Genomic DNA, 25,562 nt, shown 5'->3' with positions numbered 1-25,562 from the left:
TATTTTCTTTTTTAAAAAAAAACATTTTTTTTTTTACGCGTATTTATTTTTTGGAGACAGAGACAGAGCATGAGCAGGGGAGAGGCAGAAAGAGAGGGAGACACAGAATCCGAAGCGGGCTCCAGGCTCTGAGCCGTCAGCACAGAGCCCGATGCGGGGCTCTAACTCATGAACCGCGAGATCATGACCTGAGCCAAAGTCAGACACTCAACCGACTGAGCCACCCAGGCACCCCTTAGAAGCCATATTTTCTTAGAAATTTTTTATGAGTATAGATATGTGTTCGGAACTAGATACTTTAATAAAAAGCAAACTTCATACACAAATGCATTTATTTATATTATACTCTTTCATGACTTACAATTTTAATATAAGAATGTATCATGGATATTGTCTGTATAATTGCATTAAATTTATCTCATTTTTAAAAGCCTGTCAGGGACACCTGGGTGGCTTAGTCAGTTAAGCATCTGACTCTTGATTTCGGCTCAGGTCATGGTCTCATGGTTCTTTATGGGATCAAGCCCCATGTCGGGCTCTGCACTGACCGCATGGAGCCTGCTTGGGATTCTCTCCCACTCTCCATCTCTCTCTGCCCTGCTCCCTTGTGCTCATTCCCTCTCGCTCTCTTTCAAAAATAAACTTCAAAAATAAATAAAAATAAAAAGCTTTCTGGCTATATCATCATTTATTTATTTTTTAATTTTTATTTATATATTTAAAAAATTTTTTTTAACATGTATTTATTTTTGAGACAGAGAGAGACAGAGCATGAACGGGGGAGGGGCAGAGAGAGAGGGAGACACAGAATCGGAAGCAGGCTCCAGGCTCTGAACCATCAGCCCAGAGCCCGATGCGGGGCTCGAACTCACGGACTGCGAGATCGTGACCTGAGCTGAAGTTGGACGCTTAACCAACTGAGCCACCCAGGCACCCCATCATCATTTATTAATAAAGGCTTCTGTTATATTTGTGTTTATTCTAAAATTAGTTTGTATTATTGCAAAGTAACTTATGTATTATTTAAAACTACCAAAGGCTTGGGGCACCTGGGTGGTTCAATCAATTGATCATTTGACTTTTGATTTCAGCTCAGGTCATGATCCCAGGGTCATGGGATCAAGTCCCATATTAGGCTGTGCACTAATAGCCTGGAGCCTGCTTGAGATTCTCTTTCCTTCTCTCTCTGCCCTTCCACACTCACGTTCTTTCTCTCTCTTTCTCAAAATAAATAAAAATTAAAAAAAACCCAAAAAACTACCAAAGGCTTACACAAAATATACCTGTTCCTTGCCCTGCCTCTCCCCAGTCTTCAATCTTAGAAGGCTTTTAACTCTTTTAATTATTTTTTCTGGCATTTAAAGATATCCGTATTTCCCAAAAGGAAGAGTATGCTGTTTTATTTTGAATATTTTATTTTATTTTATGATTGAACTTTTTATAGGTTTGTTTATTTATTTTGAGAGAGTGTGCAAGCAGGGGAGGAGTAGAGAGAATGGGAATCCCAAGCAGGCTTCTTGCTGTCAGCATGGAGCCAGACATGGGACTCAAACCCACTAACCGTGAGATCATGACCTGAACCAAAATCAAGAGTTGGACACTTAACCAACTGAGCCATCCAGGTGCAACTGAATCACTTATTTTAAACATTATGTACTGACTCTGTTAAATTAGTATTTAATATTTACACGATTATGTTTATGCAAATATTAAACTGAGGAGTTTTTTCTTTTTGTTTTTCCTAAAGTTAATAATTGTTTGTTTCTCATGTGTGTGGATTTTTTGTAGCTCTGTTCATTCTTTCCACATCTTTCAAGAGACTTTCAGTATATTTTTCCACATGGTCAATCACATCAAGTAATTGATCAGTTCTGATTTTTTTTGGAAACATTTCTCCTGAAGAGCAATGTTCTTTCAGGGCTCACTATTCTCTGAACCTACTGGAGCACTGTCATCTGGGACCTCATTTTGCTGTCATCCTTGACATTTCCTTTGTCTTTCTCCAGGGTTGGATTTTCTGCTTCTTGATTCCCAGATTCTCATGTTTCTTGGTTTATTCCCTTGTTTTAGTGGAGCACATCTTTCTGCAGTTTTGCAGATTAAAAAGCTGGTACAACAATAGGGGTCATGGATGATGATAGTTTCCAGTGGATTTCACTTCTTTCATTGTTCCTGGTCTACTCTTTCATTTTGGTGGACATGTAGTGAATTCTTGAGAAAGGATGTATAGCAAGTAAACTATATTAAATTCCCCACTCTGAAAATACAATTATTCTAGCTTTACTCTTGGTTAATTGTTTGGCTAGGAATAGAATTCTAAATGGGAAATAATTTTCCTTCACAGCTTTGAAGGTATTACCGTTACCACCTTATATTCAGTGTTGCTCTTGCAGTCCTAACGGGTTCAAAATCTCTATCTAGTGTATGTCATTTCCCATCCCCTACACACACACTAGGAGTTTGTAGGAGCTTCCCTTTGTTCTCAAGCTTCTGAAACTTAACTATGATGTACCTTTCTGTGGGTCTATTTTCATCCATTTTTCTAGGTACTTGTTGGGTCCTTTTGATCTGGAAATCTTTGATAGTTAGAAACATTTCTGGAATTATGCCATTAATCATTTCATCCTTCTGTTTTCTCTTTCTCTCTTGAATTTTGTTATTTTGATATTGAACATCTTAGACTGACCATTTAAGTTTCTTATCTTTTTTTTCTTTTTTTTTTTTATCTCTATGTGTTTTTATTCTTTCTGGGAGATTTCTGCAGCTTTATCTTTACATTTTGCAATCAAGATTTTAATTTCCAAGGCTCATTTTTGTCCTTTGGATATTCATTTTTAAAATATAATATGCTATTGTTGTTTCCTGGATTTTAAGTATCTCATCTTGCTGCTAATCTCTGCCTTTTCTTTTTTGTGTAGTCTCTGTCCTGCATGTTAGAGGTGTTTCCCAGTTTTTGTGTAGTCCTTGGGTGTAGATTCTTATTTGGGGACAAAAAAGGTGATTGACAGCTTGGAATATATAGGTGGGGCTTATTACCTTTGAGTAACACTATAGATTAATGTGGGCCTTTTGTTGGGGAACTCCTCATGTAAGAATCATTAGGTTTTTTCCTCTTCTGCTGGCGGGATTCCTCAGAGAGTACTCTTCTGACTTCCTGCATGAAATTCTTAGAGCTAAGTGCTGGAAGATGGCTGAGCAGATTCTCAAAATTCAGCTATTTTCAGGACAATACTATTTTTAGAATAAATAAATACATATTTAATATGTAGAATATAGAACATAAACTGGGCAGTCCACAATGCAAAGACTTTTTATCTTACCCTTTCTAGGGATTAACCTCTGGATTTTTTTCTGGGGATGAGGAAGTAAGTAGTCAGGGAGGAGGATCTTTTTCTCAACCAGCTTTTACTCAGTTCTTTTTATTTTAGCACTACTGTCTATCCCTGGTTCCAGATCCTTTTGAGGATTCTGCAGTATCATCAGATTGGTTCTCATCTTTCCCCACTGTTGTTTTGGATTCATCTTTTTTAGTTCTGCTAAGTTAAGTTTCCACTTGTCTATCTGTTTTATAATTTCCAAAAATTAGGTATTGCTATTCCTTCTCCTGTTCTTTCTTTGTAGATTAATGTTTATTTATTTATTTGTTTGTTTATTTACTTATTTTTTATTTATTTATTTTTTTTAATGTTTATTTATTTTTGAGACAGAGAGAGACAGAGCATGAATGGGGGAGGGGCAGAGAGAGAGGGAGACACAGAATCGGAAGCAGGCTCCAGGCTCTGAGCCATCAACCCAGAGCCTGACGCGGGGCTCGAACTCACGAACCGTGAGATCGTGACCTGAGCTGAAGTCGGACGCTCAACCGACTGAGCCACCCAGGCGCCCCATTTACTTATTTTTAAGTAAGCTCTGTACCTAACATGGGACCCAAACTCACAACCCCAGGATCAAGATTCCCATGCTGTGCCAGCTAAGCCAGCCAGGTGCCCCAGTAGATTAATGTTTTTAAAACAGATCTCTTTACCAAAGCTTTAGTGGGATATGGGGAGAGAGTGAAATTACATATGTATGTTCAGTGTACCATCTTAACCTGGAAATCATGAAGTTTTTTTAATAAGGACTGTTTTGGTTGTAAATAATAGAAACCCAATTCAGACTAGCTTAGGGAGAAAAGTTATTGGCTCCATCTCCACTATTGTCCATCTCTTCTCCAGGTTGAGAAGAATTGCTTACAGGATTGAAGGAGGAACTGTATGAACTAGGACCTTAAGTTCTGGTCCTATCAAACCAGGAGTCTCTGTGTCACAGGACACCATAAAAGCTGTGTGTGTGTATGTGTGTGAGTCTGTCACATGAGCGTATGGTTTTATTTTGCAGACAGATTCTTACCCCATGCAAAAGAGCTGGCTGCTCACTGCTTAGATTTGTATCTTCCCTCTTTCATAATCTCATTAGAAAGAGAGCCCTTTTTTGCACGTATCTAAATATAAATATGAGGGAAGGATTCTTACTGATTTGGCTTTGGTCACATGATGACCCCTAATACAGATGGAATGGAGGAGGAGTATTCTAGAAGAAAAGGGGTACTTTTAGCATAACAAGAGGAGTAAAATGGCATAGGGTGGACATAGGGTGGACAAAAAAGTAATAGCTAACATAGTTCCCTATTGATGGGCTTTCCAGGTTTTCACTGTTACAAATAACAGGGCATTGATACCCATAGATAAATTCCTATAAGTAGAATTGTTAGATCAATTGCATTTGACAGATATTGTGAGGTTGACCATCAAAAAGATTGTGTAACAGGGCACCTGGGTGGCTCAGTCAGTTGAGCATCCGACATCGGCTCAGGTCATGAACTTGAGGTTAGTGAGTTCGAGCCCCGCATCGGGCTCTGTGCTGACAGTTCAGAGCCTGGAGCCTGCTTCAGATTCTGTGTCCCCCTCTCTCTCCACCCCACCCCTGCTTGTGCTCTGTCTCTCTATGTCTTTCAAAAATGAATAAACATAAAAAAAAAAAAGAAGATTGTGTATCAATGTACATTCCCATCAGCTGTTTGAGAGTCCATTTCCCCGTACCCTTGCCAAATTGGGCATTATTAACATCTTATAAAATGTTTTGGCCATTGTATTTCTTTTTCTGTGAACTGCTTTGATTATTCTTTCCCAAATTTTCTTTTAGATTATTGAACTTTTCCTCATTTATCTTTTTCCTTTTTTTACTCATTGATTTTTGAGAGCCTTTTGTTCATTAAATAAATTAGCCCTTTGTTTAATTTTCCTTAATGTGGTAAAACATACATACCATAAAATTCACCATTGTGAGCATTAAGTGTATTAAATACATTCACATTGTTGTGCAACCATTGCTATGTCCATCTCATTACTTTCTCATCTTCCCATATTGAAACTTTGTACCCATTAAACACTAACTTCTCATTCTTCCTTCCACTAGTCCCTGATGATTACCATTCTACCTTCTGTTTCTCTGAATTTGACTATTCTAGTTAACTCTTGTAAGTGGAATCTTATGTCTGGCTTATTTCACTTAGCATAATGTCTTCCAGGTTTAACGCTTTGTTGTTGTTGTTTTTAAGTTTATTTATTTATTTATTTATTTATTTATTTATTTATTTATTTATTTAATTTATGAGAGGGAACCAGAGTGCAAGCAGGGGAGGGGAAGAGAGAGAGGGGGAGAGAGAGAATCCCAAACAGGCTCTGCACTGCCAGCATGGGAGATCATGACCTGAACTGAAATCAAGAATTGGATGCTTTACCAACTAAGCCACACAGGCACCCTAACCGTTTGTTTTTATATGTAGTTTGACAGCTTGTTGAATCTTTCAATAATTGAAAGATTCTTTTTCTTTTTAACTTATTTCATTACCACTTTTTTTTTTATCTCCTTCTAGTATCTCGGAAAAGGAAAGCCAAGAACTGGGAGGATGAAGACTTTTATGATAGTGATGATGACACATTTCTTGATCGGACTGGCCTGGTTGAAAAGAAACGTCTGAACCGTATGAAGAAGGCTGGGAAGATTGATGAGAAGCCAGAGACGTTTGAATCATTGGCAAGTTTTATTTATAGAAGTAGCTGTGGTAGTTTAATTTTTTAATAAGATAATATATTATTTAAATTTGTTTTATAATTACAGTTTTTAAAGCAGTGGTGTTGAAATCTGGTACTCAAGTATAACTTTCTTGATCTGTAAATTTGATAGTAACAAACAACTAGTCTTACACAAGTTGGGGAAAAGTTTGGCTTGCTGCTCGAGACTCTGTCTGCCTCACAGTGGATCTTGATCCATTCATAAGCATTCTTTGGGTATGATGTTAATCTCACAAAAAGAAAGGAAAAGGTTCCAAATTTGGACATTCTGAGGTGAAATCAACTTTAGACTTCTGGCAGTCAAGAATTGTGAAAGGAATTTTGAGGAATGTAGTTTGGTAATAGTCTTAAGTAGTATATCCTTCATGAAATCGTTATAAGATAGCGTGTCTTTTCACTATGATTAGTAGTATTCAGAGCTTAAAACATTACCCAACATCTGTTGTTTTTTTGTTTTGTTTTGTTTTGCTTTGTTCTTTGATTCATCAGAGAAAAGAAATGACTTGAGTTCTTTCTTCTAAGTAAGTCAAGTCTATGTTCTGTACTTTCATTCTGTTAAATTCTGAATTCAGAAATTAACTCAGCTTGAATCATATAAACGCATGAAAATGTTAACTCCATAAAGAGCACATTTAATTACACTTCTGATTGAATCCTCTTAAACTTGTAACAATAGTGGAAATAAAATGAGGAAGACAGGAAAGCTACCATATTTTGAAAGAAGAAAAACATTTGTTAACCCTGTTAATCTGGGCATTACAGGTTGCAAAGTTAAATGATGCTGAAAGGGAACTCTCTGAAATTTCTGAGAAACTGAAAGCGTCAAGCAAAGGTAAGTTAATGACCCATGAAACAAATATGTATGGGGCATCTCCCATAAGTATTGCACTCTTCCAGGCTAGTTAGTAAGATGTACAGAATATGGAGCCTTTCTAAGGAACAACAGAAGATCTTAGAACTATAAGGAACATTATAAATTATTTGGTTTAAACTTTCTATGTAATAGATGAGGGGAATGAAGTGCATTAAGGCAAAGTGATGTCCCAAGGTCTCCAAACTATAACCTGTTTTCTTATTCCTAATACCAGTAATGTCCTCTGTCCAACTTTAAGTTACTGACTTTTCTACAGAAATTTTGGCTGAGTTTTAAAATATTTGAGGCAATTTTTCTAAACATTTATTATCTTTTTCTTGGACAGCTTTATCAGAGTCGCCATCTCAGGACTCCTTAGATGCGTTCATGTCAGAAATGAAATCCGGGAGTGCATTGGATGGTGTGTCCCGGAAGAAACTTCACCTGAGAACTTTTGAACTGAGGAAAGAACTACAGAGACTTAAAGGGTTGATAAAAATTGTAAAACCAGCAGAGATTCCAGAACTAAAAAAGTAAGTCAGTCTTAGTTATACTTGAAATTTTAAATAAGCATGTTTGCACAGATAACATTTTGAATTATATCTTTCTTTTTTTAAAATTGTTTTTAAGTTTATTTATTTTGAGAGAGAGAGAGAAGGTATGAGGGGGGGGGTGGGGGGCAGAGAACAAGGGAGAGAGAATCCCAAGCAAGGCTCTGCTGTAAGCGCAGAGCCCGACTCATGGCTCGAACTCACAAACTATGAGATCATGACCTGAGCCAAAGTTGGATGCTTACCGACTAAGCTACCCAGGAGTCCCATTATATCTTTATTTTCTTAGATAATCATTACAGAATAAAAATATACTGTAGGGAACCCTTTAAAGCACAGAAGGCAGTGATTTCATAGAGTAAAAAGCCATTTCATTTGTGAAATCTAGACTGCTGTAGGATTTTTAGAGAAAACTATATTGATTCCTTTTTCATTGGAAAGCTCCGATTTTTTTTTCTTAATTTTTATTGCAGAGTAAACTTCTTTATTTTTTATTTTTTTATTAAAAAGATTTTTTTTTTAAATGTTTATTTTTGAGAAAGAGAGAGAGAAAGTCAGAGCATGAGAAGGGGAGGGGCAGAGAGAGAGAGGGAGATAGATTCTGAAGCAGGCTCCATGCTCCGTGCTGTCAGCACAGAGCCTGACGCAGGACTTGAACTCATGAGCTGTGAGATCATGACCTGAGCTGAAGTCAGATGCTCAACTGGGCTGAGCCACCCAGGTGCCCCCAGAGTAAATTTTAAAGAGCAACATGCACAAAAGACAAATTTCCCTAATCTGTAAAGACCTTCGAATAAGTAGACAACCATCTACCAAAGAGAAAAATGGGAAAAGGATATCAACTGACAGGCCACTGAAAAAGAAATACAAATAGCTATATAACTATATAAAATGATGCTCGGGGCGCCTGGGTGGCGCAGTCGGTTAAGCGTCCGACTCCAGCCAGGTCACGATCTCGCGGTCCGTGGGTTCGAGCCCCGCGTCAGGCTCTGGGCTGATGGCTCAGAGCCTGGAGCCTGTTTCCGATTCTGTGTCTCCCTCTCTCTCTGCCCCTCCCCCATTCATGCTCTGTCTCTCTCTGTCCCAAAAATAAATAAACGTTGAAAAAAAAATTAAAAAAATAATAATAAAATAAAATGATGCTCAATCTTGCTCATAAGAGAAAGAGAAAGACAAGTACAACAACGTAATACCATTTTTTTATCTATGATTTTAAAACCACAGATTGTCATTTTAACACCTGATTTGTCATTCCTAAGAACCAGTTGACAATTTTAATGTATTTAAATACTTTTAAAGTGGAATTTCTTCCTTTAAAATGGGGGAAGGCATAATCCCCTAAAGTTGATTTTGGGGAAATTTTTGGAAGAAAATAACCCAAATCCATTTGTAGAAATCGAGAAGATTTTTTAGTAATTTGTGAACAAAATTTTGGGAATAGCTTTTCCCAGACTTGACTAGTATTCATGAATGTATGAATGTGCGTGCGTGCGTGCGTGCGTGTGTGTGTGTGTGAGAGAGAGAGAGAGAGAGAGAGAGAGAGAGAGAGAATAAGGTCCAGTCTTTCAACTTGACAATATTTTCAAATTTTGTTCTATGTGGTCTCAACAAATTTTGAAAATGTTGAGTAGGTTGTTGCAGAAATAAGCCACTTTAAGTGAGCACAAGCCAGGACAATCCAGGTGGGCATCTCAAAAAGTGGCATTGCCCAGATGGGTACACACACTTAAGAAGGTAATTAATTCTAGAACATTTCTCATTTTCTTTTGATCTGTGATGTCCTTCCTATATAACACCCATTAGTCTTATGTGATATTAAAATGAAATGACATTGCAAATTCAGTTCTTCAGACAACTAGCCACATTTTAACTCCTCAGTAGCCACACGTGGATAGTGGCTACTGTATTGGACAGTGCAGATGCAGAGTGTTTCGATAATTGCAGAAAATTCTGTTGGACGGCACTGCTTTAGATTGTCAGTATGTAGCGCCTTACCCCTGTGTACAAAACCTATGACTTGATGCTTGGGGCATTGTATAGATAAACATCTAGATACTGGGGGGACAATTTTTATGTCGAGATGTAAAGATAAAATGTATGTATCTGGAGCCCTTGATTGTACAGAAAATTTGTCCCTAAATTACTAGCAGTTTTGTTAAAAGATTTATGTGTAGTTTGGTTATTTAACGCAGTGACTGATAGGTCAGTCCACAAAGGTCTGTTTGACCCTGGTGGCATTGGATTTACTGATAGTGAGGAGGGGGGTTGGCACTCAAGTTAGACTCCCTGGCTTTCATTCTCAGCTCTATCAATTACTTTTTGGGCATTTTGAGGCAAATTATGCAACTTCTTTGACCTTCCGCTTCCTCGTCTGTCAATTAGAAGTACTGGTGATGTTGCAAAGATGACACGAACAGCACTTGACAAAGTGTTTGTATCATCATTGTGATCATTGTCCTGTTTCTTTTATACCTAGCAGTTATTTGTAACATTGTGTTTGTGGAGAAAGGGTAAAAACTCTGGAGGTATAGCTGAGGGTAAACAAATTAACAGTGAATTTTAATTCCAGCTCTGAAATCCTTTCCCTTGCTAAGTCATCCCTTCCAGAAAAGGTATGCCAGTCTCCTCCACAGCCTCCCTTCCTGCTGTCTGTGTGTCTGCTTAGTTTCTCCTCCCTCTCCTACTTTATATCCTGGACTTCAGATGTGTGTACCTTGTGCTCATTCAGCAGCACATGTACAGATGTGTGTACCTTCTCCCTCCTCTTCTCACTTTGGTTGACCTTCCAACCTTTCTACCTAACACCGCTCCTGCCCCTGCCCAAGCAGCTCTTGATTGGGATCCCGTCTTCTGCCATCTTGTCTCCTTGGGGTGACTTTGCCCATCTTCCAGACAAGCCAAGCTATTTAATGGAGCCGAAGAATATCTGGGTTGCTCTTGCTTTTGTCTTCTATGCTAGAACCTTCCTGAGACCTGTAGGGAGGGGCTGTGAAGGATAGTATTTGATGAAAAGTCTTTACAGACAAACAGGCAGGGTTTTTCTGGTGGCCTTAGCAAGGCAATGGGTTTGTCCATGGTAGAGAGCAAGGTGGTAAGGCTAGGCCCAAGAGCACCACTGAGGGGGTAAGACTTAGGTAGAAGAAGGTAGTAGTGACAAATGGGGCTTCAGTATAGAGCAGCAAGGTCATTTTCTCATATGGCTCACTGTGTTGTGTGTCTTGAGTGCCAGTGCTGTCCCTGTATTCCAGAATGCAGGCCTGCCCTTCCCTATGTCTCCTCATGCTATCTTGTCATCGTCACCTCTGCCTACTCTCTGAATGTCTTTTCAACTCAACTACATCCTTTTTGTTTTTGCTGTGTTCTTTTTTTTGCCCCTGCTGTTTCCCAATTTCTATAATCTCTTCTTTTTGCTCTTAGCTTTACCCTAGTGGGCTTAGCTGTTATAACTCTCTCCAGCCAGTGAGACGTTGACAAACTCACCAGTTGTAAGGTCTCTCATTATGTCCTTGTCATTACTCACCACGCAGCGTAGCCCCTTCACAGAGGTTTTTTGTTTTTGTTTTTTTAACTTCTGTGATCAGAGCCTTTGTCCATGGTTATTGTAAGTGTGGACTCCAGGCAAGACACTGTGGGTCCTCTTGCGAGGTTGGTGGAAAATAGGGCTTTACTTTGTGGACCCGTCTCCTGCCACTTAGTGGGAATGGGATCTTGCCCCGTTTGCCAGTGACCTTCGTACTGTTAGCATCATTTTATGAAGGTGAAGTCATGTAGCATGTTGGGACTTACTGAAGTTAAGAACCTCATCTCACCCTTAATAGTCCTGTGTCTGTGACAGTCAGCAGTATCATTGTCCATTCAGACTCTGTTGGCCTTTTCCTGTTGGTATATGCTTAGATATTCATTTTGTGGAAATTTTTGTTTCCCAGAAGTTTCTTTGTCAGAGTCCAGAGTGTTTTTAGATAAAATTTTGGCCTCACTGGAATAGACATGTACAATTACTCTTTCTTCTTAGGACTGAAAGTCAGACTACAGATGTGGAAAACAAAGCTAAAAAGCTTACGTTGCCTCTCTTTGGTGCCATGAAAGGAGGAAGCAAATTCAAATTAAAAACGGGAACAGTAGGGGTAAGTTGTGGGTCACGGTGTTAAACTTTTAGCTGTCAAGTCAATTTGCATATAACTGATTTGTACATTGAACATCAGTGTATTAATTTGTGATGGATGTTGCATTTAAGAAGTGTCTCTTTTCCTGGTGGGACTCAACATTTGTTAGTTATATAGTCACTGCACCCGGCTCTGCCATGTGGTGTTCCTTACTTCATTTAATCCCTTCAACACTTGCTGACTTGTGGGAATTATTACCTCTCGCAGGTGAGGAAACAGGGTCAGAGAAATTAATTACGGGACACATCATCATCATTAAGTGACTAGACTGGCAATCAAATCCAGGTCCTCTCTTTTTTGAGTTTTGTGATCTCTCTGTTATCCTCTAACACTTCACTGGTGAATGTTTTTGTTTTATATACATCCCTGTTTACAGGTCCAGCTTTTAGAAGGTTTTCATCACCCCAAAGAGCTGAATCTTGTGTATTAGTGTGCAAGGGCTGCCCTAACCAAATACCACGGACTGAGCAGCTTAGAGGACAGAAATTTATTTTCTCACAGTTCCAAGATCAGCATGCCAGCAGGGTTGGGTTCCCCTGAGGTCTCTTTCCTAGGCTTGGGGATGGCTGCCCTCTTCCTGCATCTTCACGTGGTCACCTGTCTGTGCACTTGCACCTGTGGTGTCTCCCCTCTCCTCCTCCTCTTATCAGAGTACCAGTCATAGTGGGATGCCTGGGTGACTCAGTTGGTTAAGCGTCTGAATCTAGATTTTGGCTCAGGTCACTATCAAGGTTCGTGAGATTGAGCCCCAGGTGGGGCTGACAGTGCGGAGCCTGCTTGGGAGTCTCTCCCTCCCTCTCTCTCTGCCCCTCCCCTGCTCTTTCCTTCCATGCATGCTCGCTCTCTCTCTCTCTTTCTCTCTCTCACCCTCTCAAAAAAAAAAAAAAAAAATGCCAGCCATATTGGATTAGGGTCCTACTCTAACTGCTTTGTTTTAACTTACCTCTTTAAAGATTTTATCTCTAAATATGGTTACTTCTGAGGTACTAAGGATTGGGACTTCAACGTATGAATTTTGTGGGGACAGAATTCAGCCCCCAGCACCTTCAATTAGGGTAAACTGCCATCTGGGGGAAGAAGCCTGAAGTCCCAGCCATGTGGTTGACCTGAGATGGAGGTTTTTCTGTGAGGATGGGGGGACTGGAAGTACTTGTGTTTTAGTTAGCGGAAAAACTCTACTTAAAAATTCTCTTTAGGGGTGCCTGGATGGCTCAGTCAGTAGAGCATACCACTCTTAATCTCAGGGTCATAAGTTCAAGGCCCATGTTGGGCATGGAGCCTACTTAAAATAAAATTAAAAAAATAAATAAAATAAAAAGCTCTCTTGAAAGGATTACTGAATTAAATCCTTTATTTAAAAAATGATATGCCCAACGTACACTTTGGTACTTTCTATTTCTTAAGCTGCAATCAACTTTTTCTAATAATTACTTTTATTGAGAGGTCTTGATCAGAATGTTTGACTTTATTCTTTAAGGAATGTCTTTTCTTCAGGATCTGTTTTACCGATTTACATGTCTTATTTCCTTAAATTGAGTTAAATCTAAAGTGAAAAATCTAGGCAAATAATCTGTTTCTTAGATTTTGTGATGAAGATCCTTTAACCCCCTGAGGGGTAACAGGACAGAATTCCTGCAGCAGGTACTCGCCTGGAATAAATGTTTTCATTCCCTACAAGCTGTTTCAAGTGTTTTGTACTTAATATTCTTTGGACCCTAGAAACTAATAAAGATATGTGTTAAGGGTCCACAGATGGATAAAAGCTCATGTGCACGTCCTCCTTCCAGCAGACTTCTGCAGGGTTCATCAACCTGGAGGGGTTAGACATTCTCCACATTTAGCTTAACCTCCTTGAGGAGAGTTGTCTCTTTCTCATTATGTGGAACTCTTCATTCATGGTTTTGTTTCCTTTATAGAAGTTACCCCCCAAACGTCCAGAGCTCCCTCCAGCTCTAATGAGAATGAAGGATGAGCCTGAAGTGGAAGAGGAGGAGGAGGAAGAAGAAGAAGAAGATGTGGAGAAGGAAAAGGAGGAGGATGAAAAGAAAAAAATGGAGGCTGAGAGCAGTAGGTTACAGGCGGAGATAGAGCCAGAAGAAGCAGTGCAGGAAGCGAGGCCTCCCACTGATCTCACATGTTCTAAAGAAACAAAAAACCATGGTAAATCTTTCTTCTCCTTCCTATGCTGTTCAGTGGGGCATTTGCATTAATTGTGCAGAGGTCTAAAAAGCAAAGCCAGTTCTCGCTTGTGCATTTTGAATTTGTGGCACTTTATGATACATAACACAGCTGACTCTGTGGAAACATATTTTCTTGGTCTTTCTTTGACTGTCAGTCATTATTTATCCTCATTGCAAAATAAGGGCAGGCATTTCCAGTGTATTCCAGAGTTGTGAAACTTTGAAAGCTGTGGAATCTGAAACCACAGTTGCTATGAAATAACCCTGAACAGCTGCCACTGTGTGATTGGAGGGCAGTGGACTAGGTTCATGATGAGGCCTGATTAGGTGGTTTAAGGATAAACCTCCTCTTGCTCATTTTTTCCTATCCCTAAAACAGAGGCTAAGCATAATTGTACCCACTGTGCATACTGCTCAGGAAGCATAATGCCTTATTCATCTTTTTGTCCGTGGTACCTAGCAGAACACCTAGCAGAGACCCACCTCAGCAAAGGCTTGGTGAAAAAGAGGGAATTGATTGGCTTTTGAATATGTTTTCTTCTGATTGTAAGAGGAAGATAAATTCATTTTAGAAACTTCTGATCATACATCAAAGTCCAAAGAAGAAAAGAGAGATCTACTGCAGTCTCACCCCTAGAGATAATTGTTTATCATTTTAGTATCTTTCTCTCCTTGTCCACTGCAGGAGTTACTTTCCTGCAGGGTGGCCAAACTGTCTGGCAATATTAAGACTTCACAGAAAATAGAGAGCTTGACGAAAAACAAAACAAAAACTGACATTAAATATGTGTGGGAAAGTTTGCATGTCTACTTCCAAAACAAACCAGGCTTATCTACATAAAACAACAGGCCTGGTATGTAGACATTCTCTTGAATCATCCTCAGTTGTTTGAGAAAAGAAAAGTTACTGTTTTTTCATCTGTGAGAGATCTTTTGTTTTTGCATTCTCCTTTTGTTTAGTTATTGGCAAAATGCTTAGCCTTTTCAAACAAGGTGCGAAATACATGCTTTTTTAATGAGTCTAGTCTCTGATCCATATATTGTGAGGGTGGCATATAAGCAGGCCAGCAGGAAGGGGAGCAATAAGTATTGTATTTTTTCTTTAAAGGAGCAAAGGAAATATGTGTGTGTATAAAAATAGAAGATTTTAAAATTTGGTAAAGATACATTAATTAGTAAATTTGCAGCTGATTAGGGATTACTCTAGGCCTCTTTTTTTTTCACTATTAGGATTATGTTGTACATGCTATTTTATAATCTATTTCTCTGTCTTGACATTTTCTTTTATTTTTTTAATTAATTAATTTTTTTAATTAATTTTTTTGTTTTTAATTTTATTATTAAACAAAATTTTTAAAAAAATTTACATCCAAATTAGCATATAGTGCAACAATGATTTCAGGAGTAAATTCCTTTTTTTTTTTTTTTTTTAGTTTTTATTTTTTTAATGTTTATTTTTGAGAGAGACAGAGACAGAGACAGGATGCGAGTGGGTTGGGGCAGAGAGGGAGACACAGAATCGGAAGCAGGCTCCAGCCTCTGAGCTGTCAGCACGTGGGGTGCAAACTCACGAGCTGCGAGATCATGAGCTCAGCTGAAGTCGGATGCTCAACTAACTGAGCCACCCAGGCGCCCCTTCAGGAGTAGATTCCTTAATGCCCCTGACCCATTTAGCCCATCCCCCTCCCATAATCCCTCCAGTAACCCTCTGTTTGTTCTTCATATGTAAGAGTCTCTTATGTTTTGTCCCCCTCCCTGTTTTTATATTATTTTTGCTTCCCTTCCCTTATGTTCATCTGTTTTGTCTCTTAAAGTCCTTATGACTTTAAGAGTTCCATATGAGTGAAATCATATGATATTTGTCTTTCTCTGACTAATTTCACTTAGCACAATACCCTCCAGTTCCATCCATGTAGCTGCAAATGGCAAGATTTCATTCTTTTTGATTGCCGAGTAATACTCTATTGTATATATATATACCACATCTTCTTTATCCATTCATCCGTCAATGGACATTTGGGCTCTTTCCATACTTTGGCTATTGTTGATAGTGCTGCTATAAACATTGGGGTGCACGTGTCCCTTCGAAACAGCATACCAGTATCCCTTGGATAAATACCTAGTAGTGCAATTGCTGGGTCATAGGGTAGTTCTATTTTTAAGTTTTTGAGGAACCTCCATACTGTTTTCCAGAGTGGCTACACCAGCTTGCATTCCCATGTCTTAAAATGTTCTTTTAAAATGTGACTTCAATAAGCATAGTGGTCCATCATATGCATGTGCCATGATTGATTTAATCAACTCCATATTGTTAGACCTGTACATTATTTGTTAATTTTTGCTATTATAAACATACTGTATGTAATAAATCTTGGTATTCATCTCTGATTATTTTCTTTGAATCTGTTCCTGGAAGTAGAATTTCTAGGCCAAGGAATATGTACATTTTTAAGGGTTTTGGTAAGTACTGCTGAAAAGTTTTAGCTCAGAGTTGGCCAGTTTTTAAAGTGGAAAATTGGTTTCTCTGTTAGACATATGGAGGTACTTTTTTTTGAAAATCTAATTAAGGTGATTGAAGCTAATGATGGTAAGGCTGGATGATTCTGTATTTACTTAGCTTTTCTTGCTTTTGCCTTTGTTTTCTTGGTTCCCTCCTATGAATTAAATAATAACAGTACACTCTGGTTCTGCATTTTATAGAAAACATGTCTCAACTCAGCCAAGTGCAACAGAATAAAGATTATCAAGAGATTAGTGAAACAGCTGCATCATGTGAGGAACCCTCAGGCAAGTAGCGTAGCCGCCTCCTTAGCTGCTCTGCACATAAGCAACCAGCTGGTGTCAGAGGAGGGGTTGGAGTCGAGCTGAAGCAGCACAGAGCGTGGCCTTTCACAGAGCATGCTGGGGGGAGACGCTGCTGGAACATATGAGAGGTTATGTTTGCTGCCATCCCATTTGCCTTTCTTTATTCCTTTTCTGCCTCTTGGGTTCCATTTTCCTGACCTGCAGAATACCTGATGCCTTCACTCTTCCCATGGCCATGCATAGCCCTACACAATTTTCCATCTCCCAGAGATGAGTCTGTGCCTATCATGGGAGTGATTCCAAAACTATTAAAAGAAATTGGTTGAAAAGTTGGCCTTTTAATAAAAAGGACTGGTTTTCTACTGCCTTTTTTTTTTTTTTTTTTTTTTTTAATGTTTATTGGGGTGCCTGGGTGTCTCAGTCGTTTGAGCATTGACTTCAGCTCAGGTCATCATCTTACCGTTTGTTGTTTTTCATGTTTAATAAACATTAAAAAAATAAATAAACATTTATTTTAATGTTTATTTATTTTTGAGAGAGAGAGAGAGAGAGAGAGAGAGAGAGAGAGAGAGAGAGAGCATGAGCAGGGGAGGGGCAGAGAGAGGGAGAACAGAGAGGATACCAAGCAGGCTTGACACCAGCCACCCAGCACAGAGCCTGATGTGGGGCTTGAACCCACAAACTGTGAGATCATTACCTGAGCCGAAACCAAGAGTCAGACGCTTAACCAGCTGAGCCATCCAGGCACCCTGTTTTTTTTAAAAAAAAAAAAAAAAAAAAAGTATTTATTTTTGAGAGAGTGGGGAAGGGACAGAGAGAGAATTTCAAGCAGGCTCTGCACTAACAGTACAGATATGGGCTCAAACCCACAAACCGGGAGATCATGACTTGAGCTGAAATCAAAAGTTGGATGCTCACTGACTGAGCCACCTAGGCACCCCTCTACTGCTTTTAACTGTAATGGTTGAACTGTAGAATAGTAAAATCAGCCCATTTTCCTTTCCTTTTTCAAATAGTGCGATTATATTCAAGTTCTAGAACAGCGTTTGGATTTGAAAGCTAGGGTTATTAGCAGAGGGAAAATTCTCTCTTTAATAGAATCTTGACAGTAGAGGGAATTTTTAAGAATTTGATTGTTACGTGTTTTCTTCAATTTTTATAATGTTCTCTAAGGAGGAATTTTTCTTTTCTATTTTACTTATTCTGAAATAGCTATTGCCTCTTTTTTTTTTTCTTTTTCTCAAATTAGCATCAAAGAATGAATATGAGAAAAACAGAAATGAATTGAAGAAAAAGAAAGCTCCCGGTCCAGGCAAAGTAAGTACCTTAGTCATAATCTTCACGTCTCTAGGAGTAAAAATGAATCCCCTTGTCATGGACCACATTCAGAAGAGTGAATTTTTAAGGATCACCTTAGCAGAGTTCCCAACTGCCTAATACCTCCTCTTCTAGAAGTCTGGGCTCTCTTATTTTTGAGTTTTTGTTTTCTGAATTCTCTGTTGTCTCCATCCACACTGTTCCCTATAACTGTGCATATACCTCTTTTATTAATTTGTGAATCTTTGTTCATATCCTTTTATGCCATACAAAGACATTTGAATAATATATTCTTATTTGACCTTTTATTACACGGAAAATAGAATGTAATGTACTGCATTATACATCTTTTTTTTTTTTAACCTATTGTGGAAATCATAATAGGTATTGGTATACCAAGGGCTTCCTACTGTATGGATGTACTGTACTTAACCATTTCTCCATAGATTGATGCTGGGTTGTTTCTTTTGTTTTTAATTTTTAAAAATGTTTATTTTTGAGAAAGAGAGAGAGCACGAGCAGAGAAGGGGCAGAGAGGGAGAGAGAGAGAGAGAGAGAGGAGACAGAGAATCCAAAGCAGGCTCCAGGCTCTGAGCTGTCAGCACAGAGCCCGACATGGGGCTCGAATCCACAAACTGTGAGATCATCACCTGAGCCGAAGTCAGACACTCAACCGAATGAGCTACCCAGGCGCCCTGACGCTGGGTTGTTTCTAGTCTTTTATTATAACAGTGCTATAAGGACTAATCTTGTGTGTACAAAATTTTGTATGGATACAGTAAGTTTCCAAAAGTGGGATTGCTAGTTGTGTTAGGAGGTCCGTAAGACCACCCTCAGGCTAGATAATTCATAGGAGGCCTCACAGGACTCAGCATGTAGTTGTACTCACAGCTGTGATTTACTACAGTAAAGGATACCAAGCACAGTCAACAAAGGGAAAAGGCACATGGGGCAAAGTCTGAGGAAACCAGGCTAAGCTTCCAAGAGTCCCTTTTCAGTGGAGTCACACAGGATGTACTTAATTCCCCTAGCAGTGAGTTGTGACATCTTGTGAAATGTTGCTAACCAGCGAGGCCCATTAGAGACTCAGTGCCCACTGGGGACTGATCATATGGGTACCTCCTGCCTGGCATGTACTCCAGTTTCATTCTCCAAGAAGGAAAGTAGATGTTCAGCATGAACCCTATTGTTTTTTACAGACAGTTTAGGCATAGTGAGCCACTTTTATCAGGGTAGTAGGAACTCTCCTGAAATCCAAGTCCCCAGAAACTAGGCGAGGGCCAGCCTTGCAAACAGGCCTTTCAAAGGATAGCAGTTAGGCTTGCTCTGTTAACTCTTTTCTCCACCTAGCTCAAAAGACAAATACCAAAATTCCCTGTATGGAGATCATACCATTAGAACTCATATCTCTGTTAACTGCCTCTTTTAAAAAACCTCACTCACTCTTACTGGCTGAAAATCAACTTGTTGAGGCTTTACAGGAAAAAGTCAAGGTTCAGAGATGTTCTCCCATTTTTTGGTTACTTATGTGAAGGTAATTAATGGAAGCTGCTCTTAGTTTTTGTTTGCTGACAGGCATAGGGATAATAGTCCTTAGAGTTAAAATTATTTTCAGTAAAATAACTTATGTTTTCTTTGCAGCTTCCAGCAACACTTTCCTCCAGATATCCAGAAGATGACCCAGACTACTGTGTGTGGGTCCCACCTGAAGGTAGATTGTATTTACTTTTCTTCTCTTCTAAGACTTATTCTCCTTAAGACTTATTTATATTTCTGAGTAGGTAATGTATGTTTAAGGTTCAAAATGTGAAGTTTTTATAAGAGTATGAAGTGGGAAAATTCTCCCTTCTAGGGGAACAGGTAGAGTAAAAGATCTAAAGAGATACATCAACCAAGTATAATTTGTGGATTCTGCTTGGATCCTTATTGGAACAAACCACTATTTTTTTTTTTTAATTTTTTAACATTTATTTATTTTTGAGAGACAAAGAGAGATACAGCACAACTAGGGGAGGGACAGGGAGAGAGGGAGACACAGAATCCAAAGCAGGCTCCAGGCTCTGAGCTGTCAGCACAGAGCCTGATGCAGGGACTCAAACTCACGAGCCATGAGGTCATGACCTGAGCCGAAGTCAGACGCTTAACCGACTGAGCCACCCAGGCGCCCCTGGAACAAACAACTATTAAAAAAGTTACATACGAGTTGGATAATTTTGCATACTAGCCAGATGTTTGATACTATTAGGAAACTATTAATTATTTCAAAGTGTGAATTTTGTTTTTTAGGAAAAGTTCTTCTAGGACTGTGTACAGAAGGTTCACAGGTGGAATGATAATTGAGATTTGCCTTAAGATAATGCCTGGGTGGCTCAGTCGGTTAAGTGTCTGACTTTGGCTCAGGTCATGATCTCGTTCATGAGTTTGAGCTCCATGTTGAGCTCTGTGCTGACAGCTCAGAGCCTGGAGCCTGCTTTGGATTCTGTGTCTCCGCCTCTCTCTGCCCCTCCCTCCCTCCCTCTCTTTTTCTCTCTTAAAAATAAATAAACATTAAAAAAAAAAAGATAATCCAGTAGAAGCAGAGGATGAGGGAGTAGTAGACACAGCAGGATTTGCCACATATTGATAATTGTTTTAGCTGGGTGATGAGTACATGGAGGTTCATTGTATTTTTCTCTTCTGCATGTATTTTAAAATTTCTTTCAAGTTAAAAAACAACAACTTCTGGTTCTACCTCAGCTACTCAGTATTTTCCATTAAAGCCAACAAAATATCACTTTCTTATGACTTAAAAAAAATGTTTATTTACTTATTTTGAGGGAAGGGTAGGGAGAAAGAGAATCCCAAGCAGGCTCCACACTGTCAGCACAGAGCCTGACTCAGGGCTCAATCTCACTGTGAGCTCATGACCTGAGCCGAAATCAAGAGTCAGATGCTTAACAGACAGAGCCACCCAGGAGCCCCTCTGTGACTTCTTATATGTGTCACATGAAATGCCTGTGTAAACAATAAAATACATGATATTTCACCACCTTTTTTATACAAATAGAAGCATATTCTGTACCTTTCTGTTTAGTACTTATCACTCTATGGATATCCTTCCGTATCTATTTATAGATTTCTCTTTCTTTCTTTCTTTCTTTCTTCTTGTAGCATAGTTCTTTTTTATGGTATAGATATACCTTTACTTATTTAACCAGTTCCCTCAGTGAATATTTGCTGTTTTCAAGTTTTGCTATTATAAACAACTCTGCAGTAAGTAGTCTCTAACATAACATAATTTTGCAAGTGTGGAGTTGTGTGTGTAGAAAAAAAAAGTCGTAAAAGTTAACATACTGGATGAGAGACTATAAACATTTTTGAGATTGTGAATTGCATTCTATAGAGAGTATACAGCTTATGTTCATACACATGCACTTAAGGCAGTATATGAGGTGCTTGCTCCCCATAAGCTTATCACAGGTTGCTTTTTCTATGGATCAAGTTTCTCATACACTAGTAGTTAACAGAAATTTTGGTACTAGAAATGTTTGCTTTTTATCAGCTAATAAATGTGAAGGTAGACATGAAAAGACGACCACGTTTTGAAATCATATGCCAAAGGGCAGAGTTCTGGAATAGAAGAAACCTCTTTGTCTGTTTTACTTTTTCGGACACTAATGTCTGGGTATCTTTTCCCTCCTGACTTTGGAGAAGTGAATGTATTTCTTTTTTTTCTTTATACTTTGATCTAGGCCAAAGTGGAGATGGCAGGACCCATCTTAATGACAAGTATGGCTATTGACTGCTTCAGAATCCTGAAGGAAGACTTGTGGACCATGTGACATGGGATATTTAGGATAATATATCAAGTTGAATGTCCAGAGAAGGAGTTCAGGTGATCTTTTGTAAAATCTGGTGACTGGCCTTTTCTCCTATTCTGTGGCTCCATAAATTTATCTACTCCTCTGCTTCTTTTGAATTTGGCATTTATGTTTAAAAGTGTTTGTGTATGTATGTAAAGAGAAACCATATATTTTGAGAATTGGTAAAGTGAGAGACATGACTCTATTAAAAGAGAAGGTGAAGATGTCTCATGTTTAAGGCCACAGTGTCTTTCATTCGTTAAGTTTTAGGAACTGTGCTTCTGAGGAATAGGGTGCTTCTGGCAGTTGGGCTCTAGGATTCACTGATATGGCCTCCTCCTCCAATAAGTGTTGAGATAGGAGGTCATGCCATGGTGTGACCCTGGGTGTCCCTGTCATTCCTGGAACTGAAAGTAGACACAGAGGGAGAGCTTCCTACCCCCTCACACTGCCAGGTTTGAGGACAGACCCTGATTTATCAGGATGCAGTCCGGGACCGTGGCACACCTTGTGCACTCAGGCACCAGTCCTGATAAAAACTCAGTCCTTTGAATGTCCTGGACTCAGATCAATCAGATTAGTTTCTCTTCCTCCTGTGGAAAGGTGCAAATAAGGTCATAGAATGGAAAGCTGGGTGTGTTCTGTCCAGTATGGGGCCTCTCACTTCTGTGGAGAGGAGAATAAAAGTTCCTTCCTCTCTGGAAACACAGAGAAATGCGAGAAGATGTCTTCTCTCCCCCAGTGCATCCCCTGCCCCCGACCACCGCCCCCCCCCCCCGCCCGACATTAACGAATGCCTCAGTTCCACAGGAAGGAAAAGCCTCAGAGTGGAAGCAAGGTGGAGAGTTGGTGGATTAGGCTGGAAGCAGACCCAGTGAGTAGTCAGGAGAAACACTGTGACCGAGCAAGAGAGTGGATGAGGGTGATATTTTCCTTTTTTTATACAGTATATATTATATATTTTGCATTATATGATATGTGTGAGTGAGGCAGGGAGCAGTAACAAGAAATGTCAGTTACCCTGTCAGATGTGGGAAGTCTGGTCTGCTGAAAGTAATGCCTTTCATTTCTCAAAAAACAGTACCTATATTGATATTATGAGAAACTATTCTTTTGGACTTCGTTAAGACCAACAGGGAAGAACTTGATGTAAGAAGTGACAGGAATTTGGGGGCAGAGTGACCTTGCTATCTTGGATTGAAACGGTAAGCAAAGGTCCGAGCCATGTCAGTGGTCTTCAAAGGTGGAACTCTTTATTCATACAATTGTATGTGGGATCCTACTGCTTGAACAGGTAAAAATACACCTGCTCTGGTTTAAGTGAGGGCACGGATATGGGATCTATAGATATACGCCTACATGCATCCTCTCCCCTCACCTGCATCCTTACCCTCTTACTCTACCCTGACAGTGACCATGACGAATCCTAGTGGCTCTGCAGAGCATAGTCTGTTTAGGAAGGTAGGTTTCTAAATGCTCTGGAGACCCTGACAGCAAATAGGACTCCATATGCCAAAATAAGTCATAAATACGTAACTTGTACAGTGAGCATCGGTAATTCAGAAGACATGCACGTGAGTCTTAGCTCTCTCTACTAAATAGGAGACTTGGGGGGACATGACTTAAATCTCTTGAGCCTCAGTTCTGTCATGTATGAAGCAGGGACAGAAGTGCTTCCTGCTCTTTGAACCTCAGATTTGTCCTAAGAATCAAATGAGAGGGGTGCCTGGGTGGCGCAGTCAGTTAAGCATCTGACTTCGGCTCAGGTCATGATCTCACAGTCTGTGGGTTCAAGCCATGCATTGGACTCTGTGCTGACAGCTCAGAGTCTGGAGCCTGCTTTGGATTCTGTGTCTCCCTCTCTTTCTGCCCTTCCCCTGCTCTCTTTCTCTCTCTCTCAAAAATAAATAAATATTAAAAAAAAAAAAAAGGAGTCAAGTGAGATAATATAGAGGGATGTGCTGTATAGGGCTTTGTAGATATTAGTAGTTGTTACTCATTACAAACAGGAGACAAATCCTGGCCTATAGGCTTGACTCCTCATCTATGAGACAGGAGACTAGATCAAATCAGTGATTCTCAACTGTGGCTGCATATTAGAGTCACTGAGGGAAATTTTTTGTTTCTAAATTTTTAATATTAGTGCTTAGATTCCACCTCAAATCAGTTTAATCAGAACCTCTGATGTGAGCCCTTTTAAAAAGCACTCCAGGTGACTTTCACGTGCAGCCCAACCTTTGGAGCATAGTCAGCAAAACTTTTCTGTTAACGGCCAGGTACTTTAAGCTGTGCAAGCCATGCAGTCTCTGTCACAAGCATTTGACTCTGCCATTGGAGTACAGACAGCATAGTCAGGACACAAACGGGTGAGTGTGACTGTGTTCCAGTAAATATTTATGAAAACAGGTGGCAGGCCTGATTTGGCCCTCAGGCCTGATTTGGCCCTCAGGCCGTTGTTGGCCTACCCCTGCTCTAGGCTAATTCATCTTCAAGGTTCCATCTGGCTCAGGGTGTTCCTTACAGGAACTTTAAAAGTAAATATCTCAGTTCATGGATATTTGAAGTTTCTATTCGAAAGGCTAGTTATCCCTTCCTGAACTGGGAGGTTGTAGTTTTATGGTTACTGGGAATCAAGGTGACCCAGTCTCCTTATCATAGAAAGGAAAATAAGGTTATTAGTCATTACAAAAAATACTGTTACAGCAAGAACACAATAGGTTAATTAAAAGCAAAGTATCCCTGGTCAGCTGTCCTGGCCTCCCCAGGAGTTCTGTATCACATCTGCCTTTATATTTAAAAGGCAGCGGGAAGCCATTTGGATGTTAGTGATGGTGAAATGAGCAGATTTGGGTTTTTATTTTATTATTTTTTTAAATGTTTATTTATTTATTTTTAAGAATAGGAGAGTGAGAGCATGCATGAGAGCAGGTGAGCCGGGGAGGGGCAGAGAGAGAGGGAAAGAGAATCCCAAGCAGGCTCTGTGCTGTTAGCACAAAGCCCGACGCAGAGCTCGAACTCACAATCCATGAGATAATGACTTGAGCAGAAATCAAGAATCTGACACTTAACTAACTGAGCCACTCAGGCACCCCCCAGACTTTTTTTTTTTAATGTTTATTTATTTTTGAAAGACACAGAGACAGAGCTTGAGTGGGGCAGGCAGAGAGAGAGGGAGACACAGAATCCGAAGCAGGCTCTAGGCTCTGAGCTGTCAGCACAGAGCCCGACGCGGGGCTTGAGCCCACAAACTGTGAGATCATGACCTGAGCCGAAGTCGGGTGCCCAACCTACTGAGCCACCCAGGCACCCCCAGATTTGGGTTTTTAAAAGAACACCCAAGCTACAGTGCGGAGGAAGGAGGGAAGAGATCAAGAGTATGCAGGAAGCCAGGTTAGAAGCCTGCTACAGAACACCAGGGAGAGATTATGGCAGTTTGTACTAAGTAGAGATTGAAATGCAGAGAGGTAAATGGGTCTTAGCAATATTTTGAAAAGTGCAGTAGCTGAGACTGAGTGACAGATTGCTGGGAGGAGGGGGTAGAGCCAGAGGAGAATAAAAGTTCAGTTTTGGACAAGTTGAGCTGGATGTCCCATTGAGACATCTAAGTAAAGATGTCAGGAAAGTAGTTAGATCTAGAAGTCTGCATCTTAGTAGGAGAGGCTGGAGAACAATTGCAGTCTTCCACTAGATGGACCTAAAAGTCAGGGGGCACCAGCAGCAGGTGGGGTTAAAGACCAG

The 25,562-nt window shown here is 39.7% G+C and overlaps 1 protein-coding gene across 1 annotated transcript in view; it reads left to right on the top strand.

Annotated features, from left to right (window-relative positions):
• LOC122497316 (solute carrier family 4 member 1 adaptor protein) overlaps window positions 1-22,057 on the top strand; it is a 28,255-nt gene extending 6,198 nt beyond the window's left edge. The window contains exons 6-14 of the mRNA XM_043604249.1: window positions 5,915-6,075; window positions 6,876-6,945; window positions 7,313-7,499; window positions 11,530-11,641; window positions 13,597-13,840; window positions 16,561-16,647; window positions 17,915-17,982; window positions 19,624-19,693; window positions 21,714-22,057. Of these exons, the coding sequence (XP_043460184.1) occupies window positions 5,915-6,075; window positions 6,876-6,945; window positions 7,313-7,499; window positions 11,530-11,641; window positions 13,597-13,840; window positions 16,561-16,647; window positions 17,915-17,982; window positions 19,624-19,693; window positions 21,714-21,763 (1,049 nt within the window). The 3' untranslated portion in view covers window positions 21,764-22,057. The remainder of the gene's footprint in view (window positions 1-5,914; window positions 6,076-6,875; window positions 6,946-7,312; window positions 7,500-11,529; window positions 11,642-13,596; window positions 13,841-16,560; window positions 16,648-17,914; window positions 17,983-19,623; window positions 19,694-21,713) is intronic.
• Window positions 22,058-25,562: the final 3,505 nt, after the last annotated feature.

Source organism: Prionailurus bengalensis, chromosome A3 (genome assembly GCF_016509475.1).
Source record: "Prionailurus bengalensis isolate Pbe53 chromosome A3, Fcat_Pben_1.1_paternal_pri, whole genome shotgun sequence".
In the NCBI taxonomy this organism is placed as follows: Eukaryota; Metazoa; Chordata; class Mammalia; order Carnivora; family Felidae; genus Prionailurus; species Prionailurus bengalensis.
The sequence above is the reverse complement of the archived record's forward strand: the minus strand, read 5'-3'. Positions and strand labels throughout refer to the sequence as shown.